Source organism: Spermophilus citellus, assembly GCF_964194105.1.
Source record: "Spermophilus citellus genome assembly, chromosome: 1".
Taxonomy (NCBI): Eukaryota; Metazoa; Chordata; class Mammalia; order Rodentia; family Sciuridae; genus Spermophilus; species Spermophilus citellus.
Window position 1 is genome coordinate 188,137,479 of NC_138182.1, and position 24,371 is coordinate 188,161,849.

At 42.0% G+C, this 24,371-nt stretch overlaps 1 protein-coding gene across 3 annotated transcripts in view; it reads right to left on the minus strand.

Annotated features, from left to right (window-relative positions):
* Positions 1-20,803, minus strand: part of ARHGAP26 (Rho GTPase activating protein 26) — a 426,612-nt gene extending 405,809 nt beyond the window's left edge. Inside the window, exon 1 of one of the 3 annotated variants that reach the window (XM_081295152.1) lies at positions 19,970-20,803. In XM_081295152.1, coding sequence (XP_081151278.1) covers positions 19,970-20,123 — 154 coding nt within the window. In that variant the 5' untranslated portion in view covers positions 20,124-20,803. The remainder of the gene's footprint in view (positions 1-19,969) is intronic. The other 2 variants (XM_081295154.1, XM_081295153.1) reach the window with 2 other exon arrangements.
* Between the last annotated feature and the right edge of the window lie 3,568 nt (positions 20,804-24,371).

The window sequence follows — 24,371 nt, forward strand, 5'->3', positions numbered from 1 at the left end:
CAATCTCAGCCAGGAAATTACCCTCCAAAACAAGCTCAGCACCAGGGAAGAGGCAGAACAAGAGAAGGGCTAACCCAGAGGCCTACAGGCACCCTTTCAAATGAGTGTGGATTAGGCCTGCGACACTACTAGCAACTCTGTCAGAGGGTGAAAAGCAAGAATGGCATCAGGGGTCCAAGCATCCTAGCACTGCAATTGTTGCATTCTGATGACCTGCAAATTGTTTAGATGCTCCAAAGGAAAAAAAAATACGTGGCTTAACAAGATCAAGCGACAAAGCAGACCACAGGATACCACCCTTGGAGCCACGGGTTAAAAATCCTAAGAAAGTGTTGCCTGGGACTGGAGGAATGGGGAGGATGGAAAATAATAGCTGAGAAGTACAGGATTGCTTTGGGGGATGATGAAAATGTTCTAAAATTAATCATAGAGATGAATGCAAAATTCTGTGACTATACTAAAAAGTCATTGAATCATACGCTGTAAACGGGTGAATCTTGTGATATGTGAATTATAGCTCAATAAATCTATTTTCTTAATCCTAAGGAAGAACCTGCAAGGTCTCTGCCCATCATTGCCTGCCCTCCCGCACCAGTGTCCCATGTAGGGGGAGCTCAGTTACAGGTCTGATTGAGATGGTACATAAAGAGATATGAGTCATTCTTCTCCAGCCTGACATTTGATAAGTTTCTCATATAAGATAAGCACCAAAAAATACTTCAACCTTCTTTCTTAAGGAGACTCAGTTTTTAGGGGCAAGGAATAGACCCCAACATTCAGAACCCAGACTTGTGGGGGGGGGGGGAAGCGAAATTTTAGTTATCCTCAGCTCTGTAAACTTCTTTATTCATGAATTCAGTGCTGCTTCAAGCACAAAACCCCAAGCCCTGTGGTGCTATGATGGTATGAAGTTATGCTAGCCAAAAGAGGTGGGGGAGTTAAGAAGCAAGCCAAAGTCATATCCCAAAAGACACCAAGGCCAAAAGCTATCAGTTCCACTTTAATTTCCTATGCAATGGAGCAGAGCTACCCTGCTGGGGAACTTATTACAGGCATGCTGGCTACATAAAAAGGAAACAGGATTTCTTTCCAGGGAGAGACCATCTTGCTGCTCTAAACGTAGCTTGGCAACATGGGAGCTTGCTGACCTCGCACACAGAGCTCAGAGAGATCTTGGTCAGAGGCTGGGAGGCAGCTACAAGACCTGGCCAGCAGACACACATACAGTAGGAGCATCTGGGAGCCCAAGCCCACAGATGTTGAGTACTGGTCCCCAGTGCCTTCCCTGAACTCCAGTTCCCACAAAGCCATATTGTCCCTTGCCAGAGTTGTGCAGCTGATGGGCTGCTAGATAAGCCAGTCAGGGCAGGGTTTGTGTTAAACATCTCTGCACTACCCACATACAAAAGCAAGAAGCTCCTGTCTTTGGAGAAGCAGCCCACAGAAATTCTTAAGAAACAAGAGGCACTCAGCAACTTAGCATGGCCCTAAGCAACACAGTGAGATCCTGTCTCTAGACAAAATATAAAAAAAGGGCTGGGATTGTGGCTTAGTGGTAGAGCGCTTGCCTAGTATGGGTGAAGCACTAGGTTTGATTCTCAGCACTGCATAAAAAAATAAGTAAAATAAAGACATTGTGTCCATCTACAGCTAAAAATATTTTTTTAAAGGGGAGTGGCGGGATATGGCTCACTGGTTAAGTACCACTGGGTTCAATCCCTGGTACCAAAAAAATAAAAAAAGCAAAAGGCAGGGCAAAAGCAACACTGGTCTCCTGGTAACACCTGGGGTCTCACCAGCAGTTGCTGTGGTCTGCTCAGTCACCCAGCCCTCCCCAAAGGGCTAAGAACCTACAGAGATCAGAATAGAGATAGGCACCCAGGGAGGAAGAAGCAGAAGCTGTTGCCAGAAATGAGTGGCCCAAGGGCACCTCCAGGGCAGGAAGAGGAGAGAAGCACTCTCAGAGACATCAGCCAGGCTGTCCCCAGACTGTGTGACTAGCTGTGCAACTGCTCAGCCAGCTCATTATGCTTCCTGAATGTTTTTAAAGAAAAAATGTGCAAGATAATGACAGACTCTGACCCCAAATGACTTTAACCCTGACAAGAGCACCAGGACTCATTGTGGGAAAACTTTTTGCCCTGATTGTCCAGGAGCATAAAGTTCTCTTTAGGAGCTCATCCACCCAACCCCAGTACTACCGAGAATCCCAGCTCACCAATGGAGCTCATGAAAACAACTGGATCCCAGGTAGGAAGCCACACTGGCTGAAATGTTCCAAAGTCACTGGAACTTCCACACTTCAGAAACATTTAGCCATCATTCCTCCACCCGCAGTAATGCAGACACCTTCCAATACCTCAGATGGCCTAACAGAAAGGTGAACAACAACTCCATTGTGCACATTAAGGGGAACAAAGAATTTGAGGACCAGGTTTATATAAAAATGTTCCTGGCCTATTCAGACAACATGTCCAAGGACCTCCTCCATATAACTCACCCTAATGGGTGGAGAGGAGATGGGGCTACAGGAAATGCAGATTTCCAGGCCTTCCCAGAGCTCGTGCATCAGAATCTCCTTGTAGATCCAGAATCTGCAATTCATGGAATTTTTACACACACTCACTTTTAAGAACCTCTGCAGGAAAAAGTGATGGGGGTTATTCTGGGGCAAGCATGGCAGTTATAACTCAAGATGTCTATAGTCGTGCCAAGCTAAATCCATACAACCACCAGCTTACAACAAGGACAATCTGGTAGTGAAAATAATGGCAGTTCCAATTATAGAATACATACCATGCTCTCCTTACACAGCTCATCATAACATCTACTGTCCTCATCTATTCCTCACAATAATATCATTAGGTAGTTATCAATTTCTCCTCTTGCACTTAAGCACTTTCTTCAGTTTTGCCTCCAAAGTGAAGGTCAAAATCCATAGACCTCTGAGCAGGTCCTCACCCAAAATGGCCAAGAAAAAAGCCCTGGTTCAAACTGTCTCCCATCTTCTTCTGGTTACCTTCTACACTTTGATGCTCCATGGTTTCGGCCTCCTCCTCTTCTCTCATTCCACACTGGTGGTTTACTATCTTTGCTGTCCATTAGAATCACCTGGGGAGCTTTTTTAAACTTCCCATGTCCAGACTATACCCCAGACAAACTGTATCAGAATGTCCAAGAGTGAATCTATGGAAGCGGTGTGCTAGGCTCCTCAGGAATTCCAAACAGCAGCTAAGGCTGAGAACCTCAGCCTATGTCTCACCTTTATAAATCCATTTACTTCCAGGGCCTCAAATACCATCTAACAGAACCAGACTTATACCCATACCCTCCACAACTCTGCAAAGCTCCCAACCTGTGCTTCCTACCACCTAGTAGTTGTCCCCACACGCACGCCCCATCAGAACTCAGCAGGAATAAACTCAACTGTGCATCCCCTATCACACACCATGAGTCTTCTGTGGTATGCAGTTCAGCCAGCCCCCCAAGACCTAGCAGAGAAACTCCAGAGACACCCCTAGCTCTACCCTCCTCTCTGTCCTCATCCTCTCCTCAGTCACCAAATGCTGTTGATTTCTCTTTCTCCTCTTCATTCACACAGCTCACGTCCTCTGAAAAAAATGCCATGGAACTCTTCATTCTACTCTGTAATTTATCAGTGTCTGTGTGACTATTCAAACAGTGACTACACTGAGTAAAGCAGATTTTCAGGAAAATCTCCCCCCCCCCGCCCCGCAAACCCCCACATGCTCTCTGTACTCTCTGGCACAGAGCTGCCTATCTAGGACACTTGTAACCTAGTCTGTAGTCGGTGAAGCACAACCCTCTCCTCCTCTTCCCCCAGGTACCAGGCCAGACATGTGTCCATCCTCTTGAATACTTCTGCCTTGAGACAATGTTAAACAGAGAGTGACTCTCACATCGCTGATGAAATATAGGATTATTTGAGGTAATAAAATAAATAGCAAGTAGTTTTCAATTTGATGATGATTCAATGACTATTTGAAGACTTTTTTTAGAAAATTGCTAAACATATCAAACTGTGATTTCTCAAAGATATAAACTTCTCTTTTGAAACCAATGCATTTTTTCTAGATAGATTTTTACAAGGTAAATAAACAGTGATAAAAGTGAGGCAAAAAATAACAGAGGTAACCTTTAAATGACTGACTACTGTCTCCTTGGGCTTGATAAGCCTTCATGGGCTTTACCTAGAGGTCTCGGCTCCTTCTCCCAACACCTTTCCAAACCAGCAGCAACTATCACATGGGCCACATACAACCTGTTTTCCCTGCCTTTTCTCAAGATGCTGAGCACCCAGGAGAGTAACCTGGGTGACCTGACCTGCAAGTGTAATAATAAGACTCTATCTGCTCCATCCCAGAAACCACCCCACCCACCCCACCCCACTCCCAGAAAAGTTGGCTTCTACACCAAGAGGAGCTGCCACAGGCATAGACCAGAGAGGACATGAGGCAGGATTCTGTTCTGCATTAGGGAGAAGTGCTAAGTGCTAAGTTCTGCAGCAGCTACAGAGAGATATCAGAAAAAACACCCTCTCTCTTACCAGTCCCCAGGAATTCCAGGGCCCACAGGGAAGCTTCAACCATAGACAAGGTCAGGATTTCCAACTACCAAAGGCAGGAGATTGCTCTCCTTTTACACCTGTCAAGCCTCCTGAATAATGCACAAGATAAAAATTCAACAGCACCATCACCAGGAACACAAACAAGTTCTTTGGGGTCCTACACTTGGATGATTCCTAGGTACAGAAGGGTCACATTTTAGTGATTTTTGCTGTGGTTTTTAGTCCCAGAATTAATAATACATACAAACCAAGAAGGAAATGGAGAAAATTCTAAGTACTGTTTTTATTACAGAGGATACTCTGTAATAAATTCTAAACAGTGAGTTTCCTTCCCACTCTAAAATCATAATTTGTAAGATTTGGTTCACTTAGTATTTTTTTATTTATTTTTTAGTTTTCGGTGGACACAACATCTTTATTTTATTTTTATGTGGTGCTGAGGATCAAACCCAGCGCCCCACGCATGTCAGGTGAGCGCGTTATCACTTGAGCCACATCCCCAGCCTCCACTTAGAATGTTTTAAAAACAATTCTATGAAATGTTTATTAAACTGAAAAATACAAATATGGCATCTTTTAGCTGAGTATTCATCTCTAGGAATCTTCCTACAGATCTACTTACTTATCTGTCCTATGCAAGAGGTGCCAAGGTGTTCCTAGCAGCACTGCTTATAGGGTCAAAGACTGGAAATAGCCTAAATGTCTACCATTATAGGACTGGTTTCATAAATTATGTTATATTCACACAAAACAATGCTAACAGTGAGTTAGGTCTGTTCGTACCAATGTACAATATCCAAAATATATTATGACAGGGTATAAAACAGTATACATGGCATACTTCCAAATACATATATTTGTTAAAAAATGTGTATATATATACATATATATATGCACATTTATATATACATTTGCTGACACACGCATAGTTATACTTGAAAAATTCTCAAGAAACTGATAAAATGTTGCTTCTAACAGAACTAGAGATCCAGAGGCAGAAGTTGCAGCTGTCCCTTTGTCTCTTTTGAATTCTGTACCATTTATAGGTATTACTTACTTATTTCGGCTTTTTAAAAGAAACATATGAATTCGACTAACTATATCTTTTTAATTTTATTTGCTCAACAGATATTCTTTGTCCACACCTGACCTGCAAGTGTAATAATGAGACACGCAGTCAGAAATGTGTTACAGTTTTGGTCCCGTGGCTTGACAGTGCTCTTGGCACAGAAACAACCAAAGTTCAACTCAGCACCTGAAAAATCTATCTAGTCTCACAGGAGGAGCCAGTTCATGTTTTCAGAATGCTCCAATCAGCCTGGAGTAAACTTAAAAGATCTGACGGCAAGATCAGATGAGCTTTGAAAACTACCTGGGATGTCTTTACAAACCATACAAAATGGGGTTTATTTTGGCTTTTCCTGTGTGGCAGCAGCAGGAGTCAAAGTATAGCTACTGGCTTGGCCCAGAGAAGCCAGCTAGTTAACAAGGTTTGTTCTAGAATCCCCAAACCCCAACCCTTTGTCCATCTAGCAAAGGAAACACACACACACACACACACACACACCACCCAACCCCAGGAATCTCCTCTTTCTAAATATAGTAGGAAACTGCCCAGTCTCCAGCTCACCCTCTGCAGCACTCTGTGCCTTCCAACCAAGGTGAAATGAGCCAGACATAAACATGCCATGACAGCTCCTGGCCCACACTGCCAAGCTGTTTTCCTTACTATTTCCTCTCTTCTTCCACTCTGGGTTCCTACAAAAAACACCCAGTGACTCTCATTTGTAAAAATTCCTTCAGCCACTAATGCTATTGCTCTCACTCTAAGAGACATGATTCCCTGCTTGGTCCCTGAAATTTGAGCAGATTGTTAAATATGGACAGAGTCCTCTCCATCTCCTATTTTACCTGTAAGAACCTGCAGCTCACCAAGGATATTAGACCAGTCCAAGGCTAACAAGGACACATTTAATTAATTGTAATATCTATCTCTCACACACACATATCAGATTTTGTTCTACACCCTGGTTATCTTAGAATCAGAATCAATGCCTAAAAGAAGGGCCTATTCAAAATGTTGGCAATTTGAGCAAAAGGTTAAGCTCTGAAACATAATCTAACGTATTCAAAGGGGCACCAAGTATCAACTAGCTATAGGAATGTAAAGACCTAAACAACTGATGTCAACAGGCTTGTAAAAACTGGAGGTCAGCAACAATTCCACTTAGAGGAACCTACCCAATGGAAAAGCTGCCACCCACACCCAAAGGCAGGTTGTGCAAATGATGAATGTGGCCCTTTCCCTAAGAGTGAAAAACTGGGACAATCCGAAAAACCTCCAAAAGGAGCCTGGGTAAATAAACTATGGTAAATACACTGTATCCACACCATAGAGCCCTCTGAGGTGATCAAAAAGAATACAGAACTGTATTTCACCACATAATTGTCGCAGATTTTATGCCAAATTTTTTTTTGCAAAAAATGGAGTGAGACTATTATGTGAAGCTTTTTTTAAATTGTATTGGTATTAATTAAAAATCATTTATTACTAAACTGTCTTTGATGCAAGATTAGGATGCATGGGATACTCATGAATATATGTTAAAACTGAAGAGTCCAAATCCATGCACATCATTTCTTCTTGACATATAAGCAAACACTTTTCTGGTCTGACAAAAAAGTTAATAAATCAGCATTATTGATTTGTGCATTATAGTTGAAATATTATACTTGAGGAAACATACCACAGCACTGGGAAGTTTGGACTTAGAAATTTAAACTTCTCTGTCCAAAGATCCTGCACTGCTATCATTGGTTTCATTGCCTGCCTCACCATCCTCAGTACTACTCATCTAAGATGCTAAGATGTGTGCTACTAGTACAGCAGCATTCTGAACAAACCACACAAGTGGGCTTTCAGAAACAGACTGACAATGGGCGAATGCTGGGGATTCTAGGCTCCTGGCTGGATTAGCAGTGTGTGAGAAGATAAATGAGCACCCATTTGCCCCTGGTGAGTACACTGCTGCTGTTTACCTTTTAAGCAGCATGAGGTACAGAATTATACCAGGTGACAATTATGCAATGCAAGGTTATAAGCCAATTTTTTTTTAAAGAGAGAGAGGAAGAGAGAGAGAAAGAATTTTTTTAATATTTATTTTTCAGTTTTCGGTGGACACAACATCTTTATTTTATTATAATTTTTTTTATGTGGTACTGAGGATCAAACCCAGTGCCCCACACATGCCAGGGGAGTGAGTTACCACTTGAGCCAAATCCCCAGCCTTATAAGCCAATTCTTAAAGTGAAAAAAAAATTTGGTGTAATAATTAGGTGGTGGTGAGAATTATGCAGTGAATTAGAGAATGGGCATGTATTGACATATAATAACTCTAAGACACAGTATTAGATGGAAAAGTAAAACAGGATAATCTGCATAGTGTAATCCCAATTATGAAAAAATTTTCACAGAAAAATGATACAGAAAAAAATATTCAAAAGTGCCGGAATTGAGTGTGCAGCTCAGCAGTAGAGTGCCTTCCTAGCATTGAGAGGCCCTAGGTACTATCCCAACCCTGCCCCCACAAAAAAGGGACAGAGAGTACTGAATACTCCTGTATACTTTTTTTTTTAACTTTTTGAGTCTTGTATGAGAATATATTCATGATCTGTGTCATTTAACAATAATGTTAAATTTCTCCCTAAACTTAATCCTCCCCTAATTTCTATTTCAGAAAAGAGTAACATCATTCACACAATTGCTCAAGTCAGAGACACTGAGTCATCCTTGATATCCCTCTTTTCTGTCATAGTCCACATACAATTAAGCAGCAAATCCTGTGGGCTCTACTTCCAAAAGCACCAGCATGTGACCACCACATCTGATATGGCCAACCTGGACCAAGCTGCCATTGTCTCTTACCTCACCTATTAAAAGCAGCCTCCTAACTGGTCTCCTTGACCCCATTCTGGCTTCACAACATTTTCCACCCAGCTGCCTGCGTAATCTTTCTAAAACGCAAGCACGTCACAACCTCCTATGGCTGTCCATCATACCTAGAATGAAACCTAAAGTCCTTTCCAGAACTCAAGATCACTGATTTGGCCCCTGGACTCTCTCTCCATTCATTCGCTCTGTTCCAGCCACAATGGCCTCACTGCTGGCCCATAAACAGCCCATGCACTCTTCCCTCTGTGACTTCTGCACCTGTTACCTCCACCCAAAAGCCCTTACTCTAATCTAGGGTTTTGGAAGGCCCAGTAAGAGCAGAGCAGGGCTCCTGATTTATTGAATGAAATACATAAAAATTTTAAAACATACTGTCTTATAATTTTAAAAAATTAAAACTAAGGTCAATCAAAAATTTAAATCTAGAAAAACCACCTTAATTGTTAGCTTCATATTGGCATCCCTCTCTTGGCTAATTTTTAGAAATGCAATGGCCTTGACAGGACAACAAAATCTCTTCCCAAGGTACCTTCTACAATATCTCCATGGTAATTACAGTTCTCCCCTGGGGGCGGTTCTTATTTTGTCAACTCAGGGTGTTTGAGATCAGTAGCTTACATTGGCCAGAATTAGAAAGCCTTGTCTATGGAACTGCCCAAAGAGATGCTGAATGGCCTAACTAGAGTAGAAACCTGAACCACACAGCCTTTGAAGAACCACTGTCCTAAGTCCTGAGATCCCAAAATCAATCAGTCAAATACATCTGAGACCACAACACTGGAAACAAAAAGTCCCCAGAAGAGGACAGAGAAAATATACTTGGTGCTGTTGACTTAATCATCAAAACCTTTATAGGACAAACCAAAGGATAATAAATATTTGAATACATATTTCATCAAATAAATTGTACCAATGGCCAATAAATGCATGTTAAGATGCTCAATGTTATTCATCATCAAGGAAATGCAAATTAAAATCACACCAAGATATCAGCACTTTACTCTCACTAGGGTGGCTTCAATCAAAAAGAGAGATAATAACAAGTGTTGGTGTGCATGTGAAGAAATTAGAACCCTCATACTTTGCCAGTGGGTATATAAAATGGTGCTTCTCTGTGGAAAACAGTTTGGCAGGTTTTAAAGTTAAATATAAGTTTGATTTAAACTTTTTTTTAAGTCAAAATTAAACATATGTTTGCCATATAACTCAGCAATTCTATTCCTAGGTAAGAAACAAAATTAGAAATGAAAATATACCCACTCAAAGATATGCATGCAAATGTTCATAGCAGCATTATTCTTAACAGTCAAAAACTTAAAAAAAATCCAATGGTCCATCCTTTAGTGAATGAATAAACAACTTGTGCTTGCAAAATTTAATAGTCTTCAGCAACACAAAGGAACCAACTTCTGATACACGCTACAACATAGACAAACCTCAAAACCATCACAGTAAGTGAAAAGAGCCAGATGCAACAGATTATTTCTTTCATGATTCCATTTAGCTTAAAATTTCAGAAAAGAAAAATTTATAAAGACAGAAAAGAGTGGATTAGTGATTGTCTTGAGGCATAACATGAAAATAGAAAAAGCCTACAGAGAGACATGAGGAAGCTTTTGAGATAAAAATGTTCATAACTGGATTGGGGTGATGGTTACATAATTCTATAACTACAAAGCACAGAACTATACACTTAAAACAGGTGAATTCATGACATGTAAATTATAATCAATAAAGCTCTCTTTAAAAACTATTTGCCCAAAACATGCATGCCTAAAACAAATTGGGTACTTAGAAAGGAATAAATGTAAAGATAGTGTCCTTGTAAGAGACACTCATGATAAACTGATGTCAATTCCAAGTGCTACTTACCATTCTAAGGGGGGAAGAAAGAGATGGAGAGTGAAAAACAATTCCTTTACATGATTTTAAAGGAGAAAGAACTATTCTTTCCTAATAATAGTTGTTGATAATTAAAAATTAACAGATATTTGGACACAAAAAGATATTAAATTCTGGGGCTGGGGGTGTGGCTCAAGCGGTGGCGCGCTGGCCTGGCATGCGTGCGGCCCGGGTTCCATCCTCAGCACGACGTACCAGCAAGGGTGTTGTGTCCGCGGAGAACTAAAAAATAAATGTTGGAAATTCTCTCTCTCTCTCCTCTCTCACTCTCTCTTAAAAAAAAAAAAAAAAAAAAAAAAAAAAAAACTTAAAAAAAAGATATTAAATTCTACTACAAGAATGCTGAAAATATTATACTAAATAAATTAAGCCAGATACAAAATGATAAATATTGTATGATTCCACTAATATGTCTTGAACAGGCAAATTCATAAAGACAGAGCAGAATAGAAGTTACAGGGGCAAAGGCAATGGGAAGAGGGTACAGATAATGCAGATTCCGTTTGGGATGATGAAAAAGTTCTGGAATAAGCCAAGTACAGTGCCACACACCTGTAATCCCAGCAGCTCGGGAGGCTGAGGCAGAAGGATTGAGAGTTCAAAGCCAACCTCAGCAAAAAGTGGGGCACTAAGCAACTCAGTGAGATCCTGTCTCTAAATAAAATACAAAATAGGGCTGGGGATGTGGCTCAGTGGTGGAGTACCCCTAAGTTCAATCCCCAGTACTGGGAAATACACACAGTTCTGGAAATAGACACAATATTATGAAACGCCACTGCAGTGTATATTTAAAGGTGGTTAAAATGGTAAATTTTGTATTATGTATATTTTATCATAATATTTTTTTAAACTCAACAATAAGAAAACAAACCAAACTTAAAAAAAAAAAAGGCAAAAGATCTGGATTTCTCACCAGTAAAGATATATCTTCATGACATATAAGCACATGAAAAGATGCTCAATAGCAAATGTCATGAGGGAACTGCAAATTTTAAAAATCATGAGATACCACTACACACCTAGAAGAAGGGTGAAAAGCCAAAACACTGACATGAGTAAATAGGGACAACAGGAGCTGTCATTCTGCTGGAAGGACTACAAAAAGGTAGAGCCACTTTGGAAGATGTTCAGCAGTTTCTTACAGAAGTAGCACACTCTTACCATATGACCCAACACTCAAACTCCTTGTTTACCCAAATGAATTGAAAACTTTCATCTACACATAAATCTTCACGCAAATATTTATATCTACTTTATTCGTAAGTTCCCAAACTTGAAAGCAAGCAAGAAGTACAGTCAGAGGTGAAAGGATAAACAAACTGTGTTCATCCAGACAATGGAATATTGTTCAGCAATAACAAGAAATGAATTACCAAGCCATGAAAAGACGTGGAGGAAACTTAAGTGCACATGGCTAAGTCAAAAAAGCCCATCTGAAAAGGCTACAAACTGATCCCAACTAAGAATTTTGAAAAGACAGGCAGCAGTAAAAAGACCAGAGAGACCAGGGAGACAATAAAAAGATCAGTGGTTGCCAGACGTTGAAGGAAGAGAAGGATATAGACAGAACACAGGATGTTTGGACAGTGAAACTATTCTGTATGATACTATAACCATGCGTCCATGTCATTCTAGGTTTGTCAAAATTGCTACTGAGAGGTTCAGTCGGGAGGATTCCAAGTTCATAGCCATCCATGGGCAACATGGAAAGACCCCCCTCTCAAAAAAACAAACAATCAAAAAACCATTTGTCAAAATGCATAGCATGTGTGACACTAAGAGTGAACCCAAATGTAAACTATAGACTTCTGTTACTAATATTTTATCAGGGGGCTAGGAGGGTAACTCAAAGGCAGAGTACATGCTTCAAATTAGAAGGAAAAGATATGAGAGACTACAGGGAACTTTTCTGTAAGCCTAAAACTGCTCTAAAAAAAAAAAAACTAACTCTATGAATTATTTAAAAGGGGGGAGGGGCTCTAAGCTGCAGGCAGTCAGCAGGTTGAAAAATACAGACTGGATGCAATTTACTCAATGCAACTGAGAATGAAGAAAAGTAAAGGGATTCTTTTTAAGCCAAAGTTATATAAAAACTACAAAATCTTGTTTGGATTTAATTGCTGTTTATATTTGTATGAGTAATGCTCCAAATGTCAGTATTACAAATTACCACCATTTACAAATAATTAGGAAAAGGCTTTTTTCCCCCCTTTTATTCACAAGGTGCTAAAGCAAACCAAAAGAACTGGGAGAAATTTGTTGCTACCTAACTCCATATGCATTTGTTCCATTAGGATTCTGTGAGTAATATAATTACTCCTAAACAAAGCAAGCTGGCAGAGAACATCCTTTGACAGTTTATGCCATTGAAGAAGGGCTCATCTTACTGTTGAAAAAAAAAGGCTATAACTAAATTTTAAAGAAGCACAAAAAGGTGACAAGCTTTAAAGCACACAACACTTGATGCTGGGTGTTTGTTTGTTTTTTTTCCCTAGTTTTAATAGGCACAGAGAATGAACCATTTACCTTACTGAATTAGACCAGAAACAGATTTTAGCCTCCCTAATTAATGCCCTATTTTCCACTTAAAAGGGAATCATTGATAATCATTCCTTACTACCCCAAAAAGAAAGCATTGCTTTACAATGCCAAGACACAGTCTGCCCCTCCAGCATACAAGTTTCTATAAGCATGTGAGGGAGAGAAAACTACAAAACTTAACAGCACAATACAAAATATTTACTAGTCTTTTCATAGGGTGAAAATCACCAGGACTATATTCTCACCTAATCTAATATCTGCTGCACACACTTTTCTACAATCTAGATCTATGAAAAATTTGCATCTTCGCCACCAGCATTTTGCTAAGGCACTGAAGGGTAATTTTCAAGAGGAGGCCCCAGAGGCTATTGTGAGGTTCAAAACTTGGTTGCACACATTTCTACCTGTGTGAATTTAATCAAGTTACCCCAACTATCAAATGCAGAAAAGGAAGAGGACAGTTGACCCTTCAAATCTATGGATCTGCATCCTGCAATTCAACCAACCAGGATTAAAAATACTGAGGGAAAAACTGCCTCTGTACTAAACATGTACAGACTTTTGTCCTTGTTATTATTCCCTAAACAATATGGTAGATAATAACTATTTATATAGCATTCACATTGTATTAGGTATTATAAGTGCTCTACAGATCATTTAAAGTATTCAGGGGGATGAACACAGGTTATATGTAAAGACTGTGCTGTTATCTGTAAGGAACTTAAGGATTTTGGTATCTGAGGGGGTCCTACAACCAATCCCCCATGGATACTGAGGAACATCCATATTCATCTCACAAGATTGTGGTACAGAATAAGAAGACAATGTGTGGCATTTAGAATAGGACCAGGCACTTGGTAAATACTCAATAAAATGAAAGATGCTGGTATTCCTATAAGCTATTGTTTCTATTAAAATTACCTTAGGAATGTGTACAAGAGAAAGGACAGAGATCTCAGAATTACTAACCTCTGAAAATATAATGAAAAATGCACATCATCCCCAAAGCCTCCCAAAAAGTATAGGCTCAACTAGAAACATAAATACATTCATTTCCTTTAGTTACAAAAGTATCACCCAGCAGGATAGCAACCACAAAGTATAGCTTTATTCAGTATCATATATGCTGCCCCAACATGGCTGAAAACTCAGAGGGAAGAGGCTAGATTCTTGTCTTTTTTTTATGGTTATTCCCTCTGCATCCATCCAAGTACCATGAACTAGAATGAATCCATTCCCCTCTCATGAGCCGAAAACATGAAAGTGCATCCAGGTTTCTCCAGACCCTAAGACACTATCTTTGGTTCCTCAACTTACCTCCCTCCCATCATGTGAAGAACAGCTTTTTTTTTTTTTTTTTTTTTTTTTTTGGTACCTGGGATTTAACTTGGCCACTGAACCACATCCCCAGCCCTATTTTGTATTTTATTTAGAGACAGGATCTCACTGAGTTGCTTAATGCCTTGCTTTTGCTGAGTCTGGCTTTGAACTCATAATCCTCCTGCCTCAGCCTCCTGAGCTGCTGGGATTACAGGTGTGCCCCACTGTGCCCAGCTGAGAATAGCTTCTTGATTCAAAGTTTTCCAATGTGAAATTCAAATCAAGAACTCTGTGCCTAAACTGGTCACCATCACCTAGGGGAAAAAAATGATTAACACTGTACTTCGAATGTCTAGAAGGCAAATCTATAGAGACAGAAAATACATTAGTGACTGATGAGAGCTGCAAGGTTAGGAGGAATTAGGGAATGAATGCTAATAGGAAAGAGCTGCTTTCTTTTGGGGGTGATGCTCTAAAATTGTTCTAAAATTGATTATGATGATTATACATCTCCATGAATATACTAAAAACTATTGAATTGGATGGTTTAAATGGGTGAGCTGCATGGTAATGAAATAAAGTTGATATTTTAACAACTGCATTTGTCACCCCTCCCACCTACTTGGACTATCAGAATAAGTACACACAATCTCAATAAATTTAAAGGAGTATATCCCCAGCATAGATATATGGGGTATAACACCAAATTTAGAAATTAACTGTCTAGAAGGGAAGAAACAGTTCCTGAAAACTCATACCACCCCTCAAAACCAAAAGCCTAGTTCACTTTCATTCCTATGAAACCACATTTGGTTTGTCACTGAGTCTATGAAACAGCCAGGCATAAGGTTCCATGCAGTCTGCAAGCTTTTCCTGCAAGGCAGAGAGCAGTAGCCAGCCCAACCACTGAGGGGAGAAAGTGAGTCTAGCAAAAAGGTTGAAAATTTAAGAATGTTATTAGGAACCAAAGAGATGTTGCGAGACTTACTTACTTTGTTTTCAACTTATGAAGCTGTTCTGGCATACTGTAACTTGCTACACACACCCTTACCAGGATCCTGCCCACCACTGGCTAACAAACACATAATCACATGAGTTACCAACAACTGGCATGAGGGATATGTGGGTCTAACTCCTCATACTGAAGGTAAAAACTGTACCTCTGCTCCTAATGACTTCTGCCCTGAAAAACAAGTCTTGACAATCCCAAGTGCTGGAGGAGGAGGATCCTAACAACCAACAATTGAGCAGTGCCAGGTGCCAGCCTCCAAGCTAAGAGCTTTCTACAAATGCCCTGTTTCATGCAGTCCTCACAACCACCCCAGGGGTCAGTGTGGCTGTACAAATTTTATACTGGAAGAACTCTGGCTTAGTAACAGACCCAGAGCCAAGCAACTAGTAAGTAATGGGGTCAACTTGATCCAGGAAATCCTATAACTCATTCATCTCTACAGAATGAAGAAAAAAAAAAAAGACTTAAACACATAGAATCTTCCTGAATGAGATAATGATTAAACAGGTTGGAGGAAAGGGTCCTGGGTGAATGAGTCCCCACAGAAAAGGCAAAAACAAATCATCATCAGAAGCAACTGACTGGGAGGTGCCAAGACTCAACTCCATGTCAAACAAGTACTTTCTCCAAAGGCATAATTTTTTAAAATGCAGGTCTCAAATTATTTTATAGCTTATACTCTCTGTGTACTACCAAAAATCAGCAATCCAGAGAAAGAACCAAGGGATTCATTTTTATGAAATCCAGAGCTTATATCAGATTTTTCTTTGTTTTAATTTTTATTATTAGTTGTTCAAAACATTACATAGCTCTTGACATATCATATTTCATACATTTGATTCAAGTGGGTTATGAACTCCCATTTTTACCCCGTATACAGATTGCAGAATCACATCGGTTACACATCCACATTTTTACATACTGCCATACTAGTGTCTGTTGTGTTCTGTTGCCTTTCCTATCCTCTACTATCCCCCCTCCCCTCCCCTCCCATCTTCTCTCTCTACTCCATCGACTATAATTCACTTCTCCCCCTTATTTTTTTCCCTTTCCCCTCACTTCCTCTAATATGTAATTTTGTATAACCCTGAGGGTCTCCTTCCATTTCCATGCAATTTCCTTTCTCTCTCCCTTTCCCTCCCACCTCTCGTCCCTGTTTAATGTTAATCTTCTTCTCATGCTCTTCCTCCCTGCTCTATTCTCAGTTGTTCTCCTTATATCAAAGAAGACATTTGGCATTTATTTTTTAGGGATTGGCTAGCTTCACTTAGCATAATCTGCTCTAATGCCATCCATTTCCCTGCAAATTCCACGATTTTGTCATTTTTTAGTGCAGAGTAATACTCCATTGTGTATAAATGCCATATTTTTTTATCCATTCATCTATTGAAGGGCATCTAGGTTGGTTCCACAGTCTAGCTATTGTGAATTGTGCTCTATGAACATGGATGTAGCAGTATCCCTATAGTACGCTCTTTTAAGGTCTTTAGGGAATAGTCGGAGAAGGGGAATAGCTGGGTCACATGGTGGTTCCATTCCCAGCTTTCCAAGGAATCTCCATACTGCTTTCCAAATTGGCCACACCAATTTGCAGTCCCACCAGCAATGTATAAGTGTACCCTTTTCCCCACACCCTCGCCAGCACTTGTTGTTTGATATCAGATTTTTCAAGGGGACTCAACAGACAAATGTGCAAACACTGACCTAGGCTGATCTAGAGGACAGTGTTGCATCATGGTTAAGTGCAATGCTTTTGGAATCCCATAACTTGTTTTTAAATATTGTTAATTGCTGTGTCACCTTGGCCAGGTCACTGATTTCTCTGCCCCTTAGTTTCCTCATTCATAAAGTAGAAGCAACATAACAGAGGTCTAGCTGAACTCTGGCAATCCCTAGAGGCCAGTTTTATTGCTTATGATTCACATAGAAAGGGAATCTAAACCCAAAGATATGCCAACACTAGTTATAAAATAACTAGAAAATAAAATAAGTATCGTTTTAAGATAAAACCATAAGACAAGGGTTACTCGTATAATTAAGCATATTTACATATGTAGTTTTTAGTTGTCCTGGAAAATCACCGGTTTTTCCATTTACAGCAGTAATAAAGACAATCTGAAGAAAAATAATACACAAATACTAATCTGGTCATGTACAATGTAGCAAGTACCTCAAGATAACAGAAATCTGGGAAACAGTCATTGAGTCCACCTTCTTTGAGAAGTCGCTGCCCTATTCAATTAGTAGTTAGTAGTATTAGAGGAGCTTAGTAGCAGAGATGGATGTAAAGAGACCAAAACACCCATCAGCCTTTCCCCAAAGTTACAAGAGTGGTCCATCCCATTGCGCAATTTAACCCTTGAACTCCATCACTGCAATGTTTCTTTCTATCTGAAGAATTCTTGTTCCTGACCTCCCCCAAAATAGTAGCAGGCAAACTGCCAGTCAACCAAATGCACCCTTCTCAGAGTCAATGCAGAAATACAAACACAAGTCCAAAGTCTAGCAAGCTTGGTCCAAGATGTTCCCTTCAGGGCAGGAAGAATGGGGCGGAATCAAGAGCTCTGCTTGCTTTGCAGGAACTTTGCTTAGGGTTCAGACCAAGTAGATTTCTTTCTTTCTTTTCTTTTCTTCTTCTTTTCTTCTTTTTTTTCCCCCCTGTAGGGCCTTGCTCAATTGCTAAGGCTGGCTTTGAGATCTTCCTGCCTCAGCCTCGCAAGCCACTAGGATTACAGGTGTGAGCCACTGCATTCAGCAGATCAGGTAGATTCAAAAGCTCTAGCCCAGCTAACACTGTGTGACTCTGGGCCAGTGCTTCCCCAAGCTCCAGTTTTCTCATTTGCAAAATGAATAAAGGTACATAAGATAATTCATGTTCCTTTGGGCGAAGCAGTGCTTGGCATGGAGTAGCCTCCGTAGCCATGGGACAGCTGAATATTGTTGTTATATCCTTAGCATCCAGTATAGTACCTAGCACACAGCAGGTACTCCATGTTTACTGAGTGAAGCAGAGGACCAATTAAAGCTAGCCAGAGGATCAATCAAAATTGCTAAGCCCAACTTATAACTGGTCCCCTAACTTACTTCAAACCACAGTTCATGTGTTCCACAAACCAAAGAATGGCCCTGGTTTTTGTCAGAGGATGTCTGTTCATATGTTTCAGGTAAGGCACAGCTTCCTGTGAGGACCCCTACCCCTGGGAAGCCTCCCCACATCACAGTCCTACAGTTCATTTCACCCCAAAAGATTTGCACTCGCTGCTCTAGCATTTCATAGTCTCGTTCTTCATTTTTAGAAGGAACAGGCTCACAAAATGACATCTCAGGCACTTAGTTTCCAATGTCTCCTTTAAAGAGGCCTGGGGACAATTCTCACAGATAGGAACCTACCCTGCTAAGGCAACCTTTCTTAGCTGAAAGATATCACCTTTTAGTAAATCCATCACAGAAAAGACAGGAAAAGTAAAGAGTCAAAGATAATTCCACTATCTACCTTCATGTAGTTTCTGATTCTGAAAATGAAAAGATGGAATGAACTATTTTTAAATGGGTAGACTGGAAAGGCACCAAAAACCATTCTCACAGTGCAAGGTGCTCATCCCTGAAGCACTCTAATTTGTCCAGAAGGATAAACTTTGTGGTTCTGCAGAAATCAAGCAGAATGCAAATTTCATTCCTTCCCTTGCACTGGGAAGAAAAAAAAAAAGCAAAAACGGTTTTACAAAAGGTACCAGAACCATTGAGATCACTTTAAACTTCCCCTTTCTGAAGGAGGACTAGGACATTCCTTCTCAGGCCTTTCAGTTTTCAAGGATAATAGAAGCAAAAAGTAGAGCAAGGGAGAGAGGGGGGAGAGAGGAGGGGGAGGGGGAGGGGGAGGGGGAGGGGGAGAGGGAGAGGGAGAGAGGGAGAGGGAGAGGGAGAGGGAGAGGGAGAGGGAGAGGGAGAGAGGGGGGGGAGATGTATTCATTCTATTTTTAAACCCACGCCCACAGTTTGGAGTAAAGGAACACTCTGATTCTGTACTCCCACCCCTATCACCTTCTGCTAAACACAAGAATCAGAACCTGCACACGTATACGTCACTGATTCTAGATCTTAGGGTTACTGCCAATACTCCAAGGAATCAGGGCTAACCAAGCGCTCCACCCAAAGAACCCGGCGGCCCTGACTGGGCTGAAGCCGCATATAGGGAGCGAAGCAATCACAGCCCGCCTTTTCCCTGGGGGAGGCAGCGCCCCCTTGGTACGCTCCATTCCCACGGCAGGGCGCCCAGAGTCAAACAACTGTTCTGCTAAGGAAGCCGCAGTAGTGGACGTAATTCGTTTCCCATTGGGCTGCGGCAGGCTGGACACTCAGGTACCACTCTGGGACACCTGTATGCCGTGCACACCCACCCTGTCCCAAAGTACCACCCGCGCTTCTTCACCACCGGGCCACCCCCTAACACAAACGGTGGGGCGATGCGTCTCCTTCCTCATTTGATGGTGGCTGCTAACCCATTTTAGGTATCCTTCCTGCATCGGAAGCATCGACACCCGCCACCCAGTGCCCCGGGGGCGAAACCCGGCAGCGCGCGGGCGACTAGGGCTGAGCGCCGCCCCTCGGACCCTCCCGCGCCGGACCCGGTCCCCGCTGAGCTCGGGGTACTCACTCTTGAGCGCGACGATGAGTGACTTCCCGTCTTTGATGAGCTCCTTGATGAATTTGTTGGTCTTATCCAGCTCTGCTTCGTGAGACTTCAGCGTCTCTCGGAAGTGCGGGCTGTCGAGGCAGCAGTCACTGAACTCGAGCGCGGGGAGCCCCATGCTGCCCACGGCGCCCAGCCAGGGGTCGCGCCTCCCCCGGGGCTCGGGCGGCCGGCTCCCTGAGCACGCTCGCCTCGGGACCTCGGCCGGCACCCTCGACGGCCGCCGGCTCCACAGGTGTGGCGCCGGCTCAACCCGCGCGCGGTGTCCACCGGTGCGCACGACTCCAAAACCCAGCTGGGACCTGGACGATGGGCTGTTGCTCCTGCGGCGTGCAGTGGAGCAATAGGGGAGCAAGAAGCGCAGCGATGGACCCGCAGCGACACGGAGAAACAAGCTAGCGAGCGGGCGAGTGAGCGCGGCCGCCGCCTCCCCGCCTCCTTCGCAGGCTAGCTCTCCAGCAGCCTCGAGCGCCCTCTCACAGCAGCCTGGGCCGCCCCACCGGCGTCCGAGCCTTTCGAACCTGCTAGCGATGACCTAATTCGGTCCAGACCAATCAATGCGCCCTCCTCAGCCCGTCCCCCAGGGCCGCCCGGTGCCGCCCGGCCCTTCCGCGGGTTTTATCCAATCAGAGCGCCATGGGGGCGGGGCCTTGGGTGGGGGTGGAGCCCACGCCACCGCCCAGGTCCGCAGAGCAAGTTCCGCCCACTCCCGCCTGCCGGTGTTGCAGACTCTGAGCTCTAGGGGTGAGTGCTGTGGTTCTTGGACCCCGCCACCCTGGACCTTTGTGGCTTGTTGCGGTCCTAATCCCAGCCGGGGTTGATGCGTCTGCTGGTCTGGGGAACCAAGGACCCTAGATATGCCAAGCATGAAAAATCTGGGAATTCGTGCACCGCAGCTCGCCCTGTTCTGCTGGGCAACTGAGCTTGTACTTACATACAGCCCTTGCTTCGGGAGAACCCAGAGTTTACAGAGCATCACACGTTCCTCATCCAGTCAAGCAGAAAATGTTTGCGTCTTTAAATTACCAATACTTCTTGCCCGCAGTCTTCCCGCCCCCTACAGTCCGTCCCCCTCACGGCCACTACTGCTCAAAACCCGCCCCTGGCTGCACTCCCCCCCCCCCCCGCACTCCCTCCCTGACTTGCCCCTAGCCGAAGGATCACACTTTCTTCAGCCTGTTATTTTCCTGCTGGGCAGTAGCACCATTTTACACAATTATGTCCAATGTCTGTTGTCCTTCGCTGCTACACGGTTAGCTTCACAAGGGCACGTGCCACCGCAGTTTTCTTATCTGTTATTGCTCCCAACACCTAGAACAGCAGCTGTCATTTAATGACAGATTTTTGAGGGCTTACTATGTGCTCAGTGTGTTGCGGTGCTTGATAAACATTTGCGGTATGAATGAATGAATGTTTCCCTGTCACTCTTCACCTTCCACCCCCAGTGCGTTGAACGGTTGCCCCCACTATTCTATCATAGCACTCAATTCTGGCAGCTCACTCACTGTACACTTGCCAGGCTGGGTCCCACAGGGTGTCTAGTGCTGAACTGTGAATTCCTGGAGGATAGGGACTGTCTTCGAATAAAGTATTTCTACGTCCAGTAACTAGCAGCCTTCCTGCAGTTAATTGAGTACGTGTCTGTTTGGGTTTCTTTGTTTTTAGGGGGTTTTGTTAGTTTTGTTTTAAATGTCTGCTATGTGCAGGCATTAACCTGGACTCTAGGGGATACAAAGATGGAGACAGGTAAACTTGATTGCTTCTGTTCTTAGGGAGACGGAGGAAAACAAGCAGTAACCATGCTGCCTGACAAGTTGGAAGACTTGTTGGGGGGGAGGGGGTCTATGTTGATAAATTAATTGATCTATCTATTGAATGCATAAATGAATGAATCTAATCTATTTGCTAATTGTATCTACAAATTTAGACTTGATAGCAGGTCCAAACAGCTATCTGATAATCACAATCCTGAAAATAGTCATTCTTCACTTGCTATGGATGAGAAATGTCTGGAATGGGAACTCAATGAAAGTAAATCTGTTTAACACTTATTTTGAGCACCTAAAGGTAGGTGTTATCTATTGATACATAACAAGTCATGTGAAAACTTAATGGTTTAAGACAACAATAGTCTAGCTAACTCAAAAACAAAAACAAACTTCTGCTATGATTTTTCTTCACAAGAACAATAAATCAAACATAATGCCTTCTGTAAAAAAAAAAAAAGACAACAATAATCAAATTATTTTCTCTTATGATCTCCATGTATCAGGTATTTGGGGAGGGTTTGACTGTGTCGGGGCTTGGGGTCTCTCCTGTTATTGCAGTCAGATGGTGAGAGGACTTGGAGCAGTCAGTGATGAGCTGGGCCTCTCTCTCTCTTCAGGAAGACTCAAGGCTTCTCCATGTGATCTTTCTATGTAGTCTAGTTTAGGCTTCATCAAAATGTGGCAGCCTCAGGGCTCCAGTGTGAACATTACAGCTCACTAGGAGAAACTGCCTCTCCTTTGATGATCTATCCTTGCAAGTCACAATCATTGGATATAAGCAAGTCAGACTCATGCAGACCAAAGCAGGGGGTTAGGGTGTACTTCTAGATGAGGGAATGACAAGATCCGGAGATACTGTCATAGCCATTTCTGAAAAATACAATCTGTCACAGTCGTCCTGGCACATGGTATAGGACTCAATAAATGTTAAATGAATGAAACAAAATTAGATCCACAATTATTTGTTTTATCTCATTAAGGAATATTGGGAAATATACTGATAATACATATTAGCTATCATTTGTTAAGCTTAGTTTATGCCAGGTATAATTTTAAAGTGTTTAAATGCACTTAATCCCTACAAGGTGAGACTAGTATGATGATAATTACCATTTTTCAAATGAGAAATTGAGGCCCAGAATTATAACTTGAACCACATTACATAGTAAGATTGTATGATATCAACACATAACTTAATATGCCCATTCACAGACATTCTTAAATGTGTAGATAATGTATAAATGTCTTATGCATTTAATCCAGAATTTCCACAAAAGAGTTCCCATGCTTTCAGCAGTACTATCAGAAATTTGTGAAGTATTCCACATTTACAAGGAAAAAAAAGAATCAGAATGCAACAGTGTTGAATATAGACATTAGCACACAGAGGGTACAGTTATCTCTCTCCTGGGGAAAACCTTCCATGAGGGTAGGGATTTTCAGTACTAAAGCCCCAGTTTAGAACAGCAATTGGTTTCTCCAAGGTACTCAACATCAACTGGAGGGACATATGTTTAATAAGGAAGAAATAGTGACTCCTGTGACAACAGGTTATGGCTATGCCATGCAAGTAGAAGAGAAATTAAGTCCAGGAATCACTTTAATTTTAAATAAGGAAAAAGGTTAGGCAACATTATTTGGCCTGAATTCTTTGCCTAAATGTCTGAATTCCTTCAAATTAGACACATAATTAGTCCAAATAGTTCTGCTTTCAGTATCAATGTATTTTAAATCCATATCATTTCCAACTTAAATTGTCCCATTAACTTTACATCTACCATACAATTACCTCTCATTTTTAGAAATGTCATCATCAGCAAAGCTCTCCCACAGATGTTGTGTCTCACCCCATGTAATCAGAGATGAACCTGGGCCACCCACTCATTGATACCTGCACTCAAGATCAACTGATCTGTGATGAAGTGTCCCTTGATCTTCTTGTCACTAAGTCCAAGTTCAGCTCTAGCTTCAGGACAGCCTCTGGAGGATTGGGTGATGAAACCAGCACAAAGCATCTCCATCCCTCCAGCTAAACTTCATTTGTTTGTTTTGGGGGGGTACTTGGAGGGTGGAGGTATTTTTTTAGTGCTTGGGATTGAACCCAAGGCCTCATGCATGCTGGGCAAGCACCCTGCCCCACCCCTGATGACCCTTTTTGATGGCTGTATTCTTCGGTGCCCTCTCATCTTCTCCAAATTTACATCCAGCAATATTAACAGTAAGAGAGTTTTCTTTCTAAGAATTCCAGAAGAAATGACAAGACCAGAGCCAAGGATAAAACAGCCTCACTCCAAACACATAAAGCACTGGGAAGTTGGGATTCCCTCAAAGGATAAGCAAAGTGCTGTTCACAGTGCTACTGAAGAGCACAAGCAATAATGTGCAGTACATAGGCCCTGTTCCCCAGCCCCCTCCAAAAGAATGTTCCTTCTGTTGCATCCCCGTGGTTTTATAATTCTAGCTAGAACTTATTCATTCTTTTTTATGGTCGGTACCATATGTTGGTTTACACAGTGACTTCTCCTTTGTATTATTACTAGATACCAGTATTCCTATCTTAAAATAATGATTTGGGGTTGATGCAAATGTTCTGTATC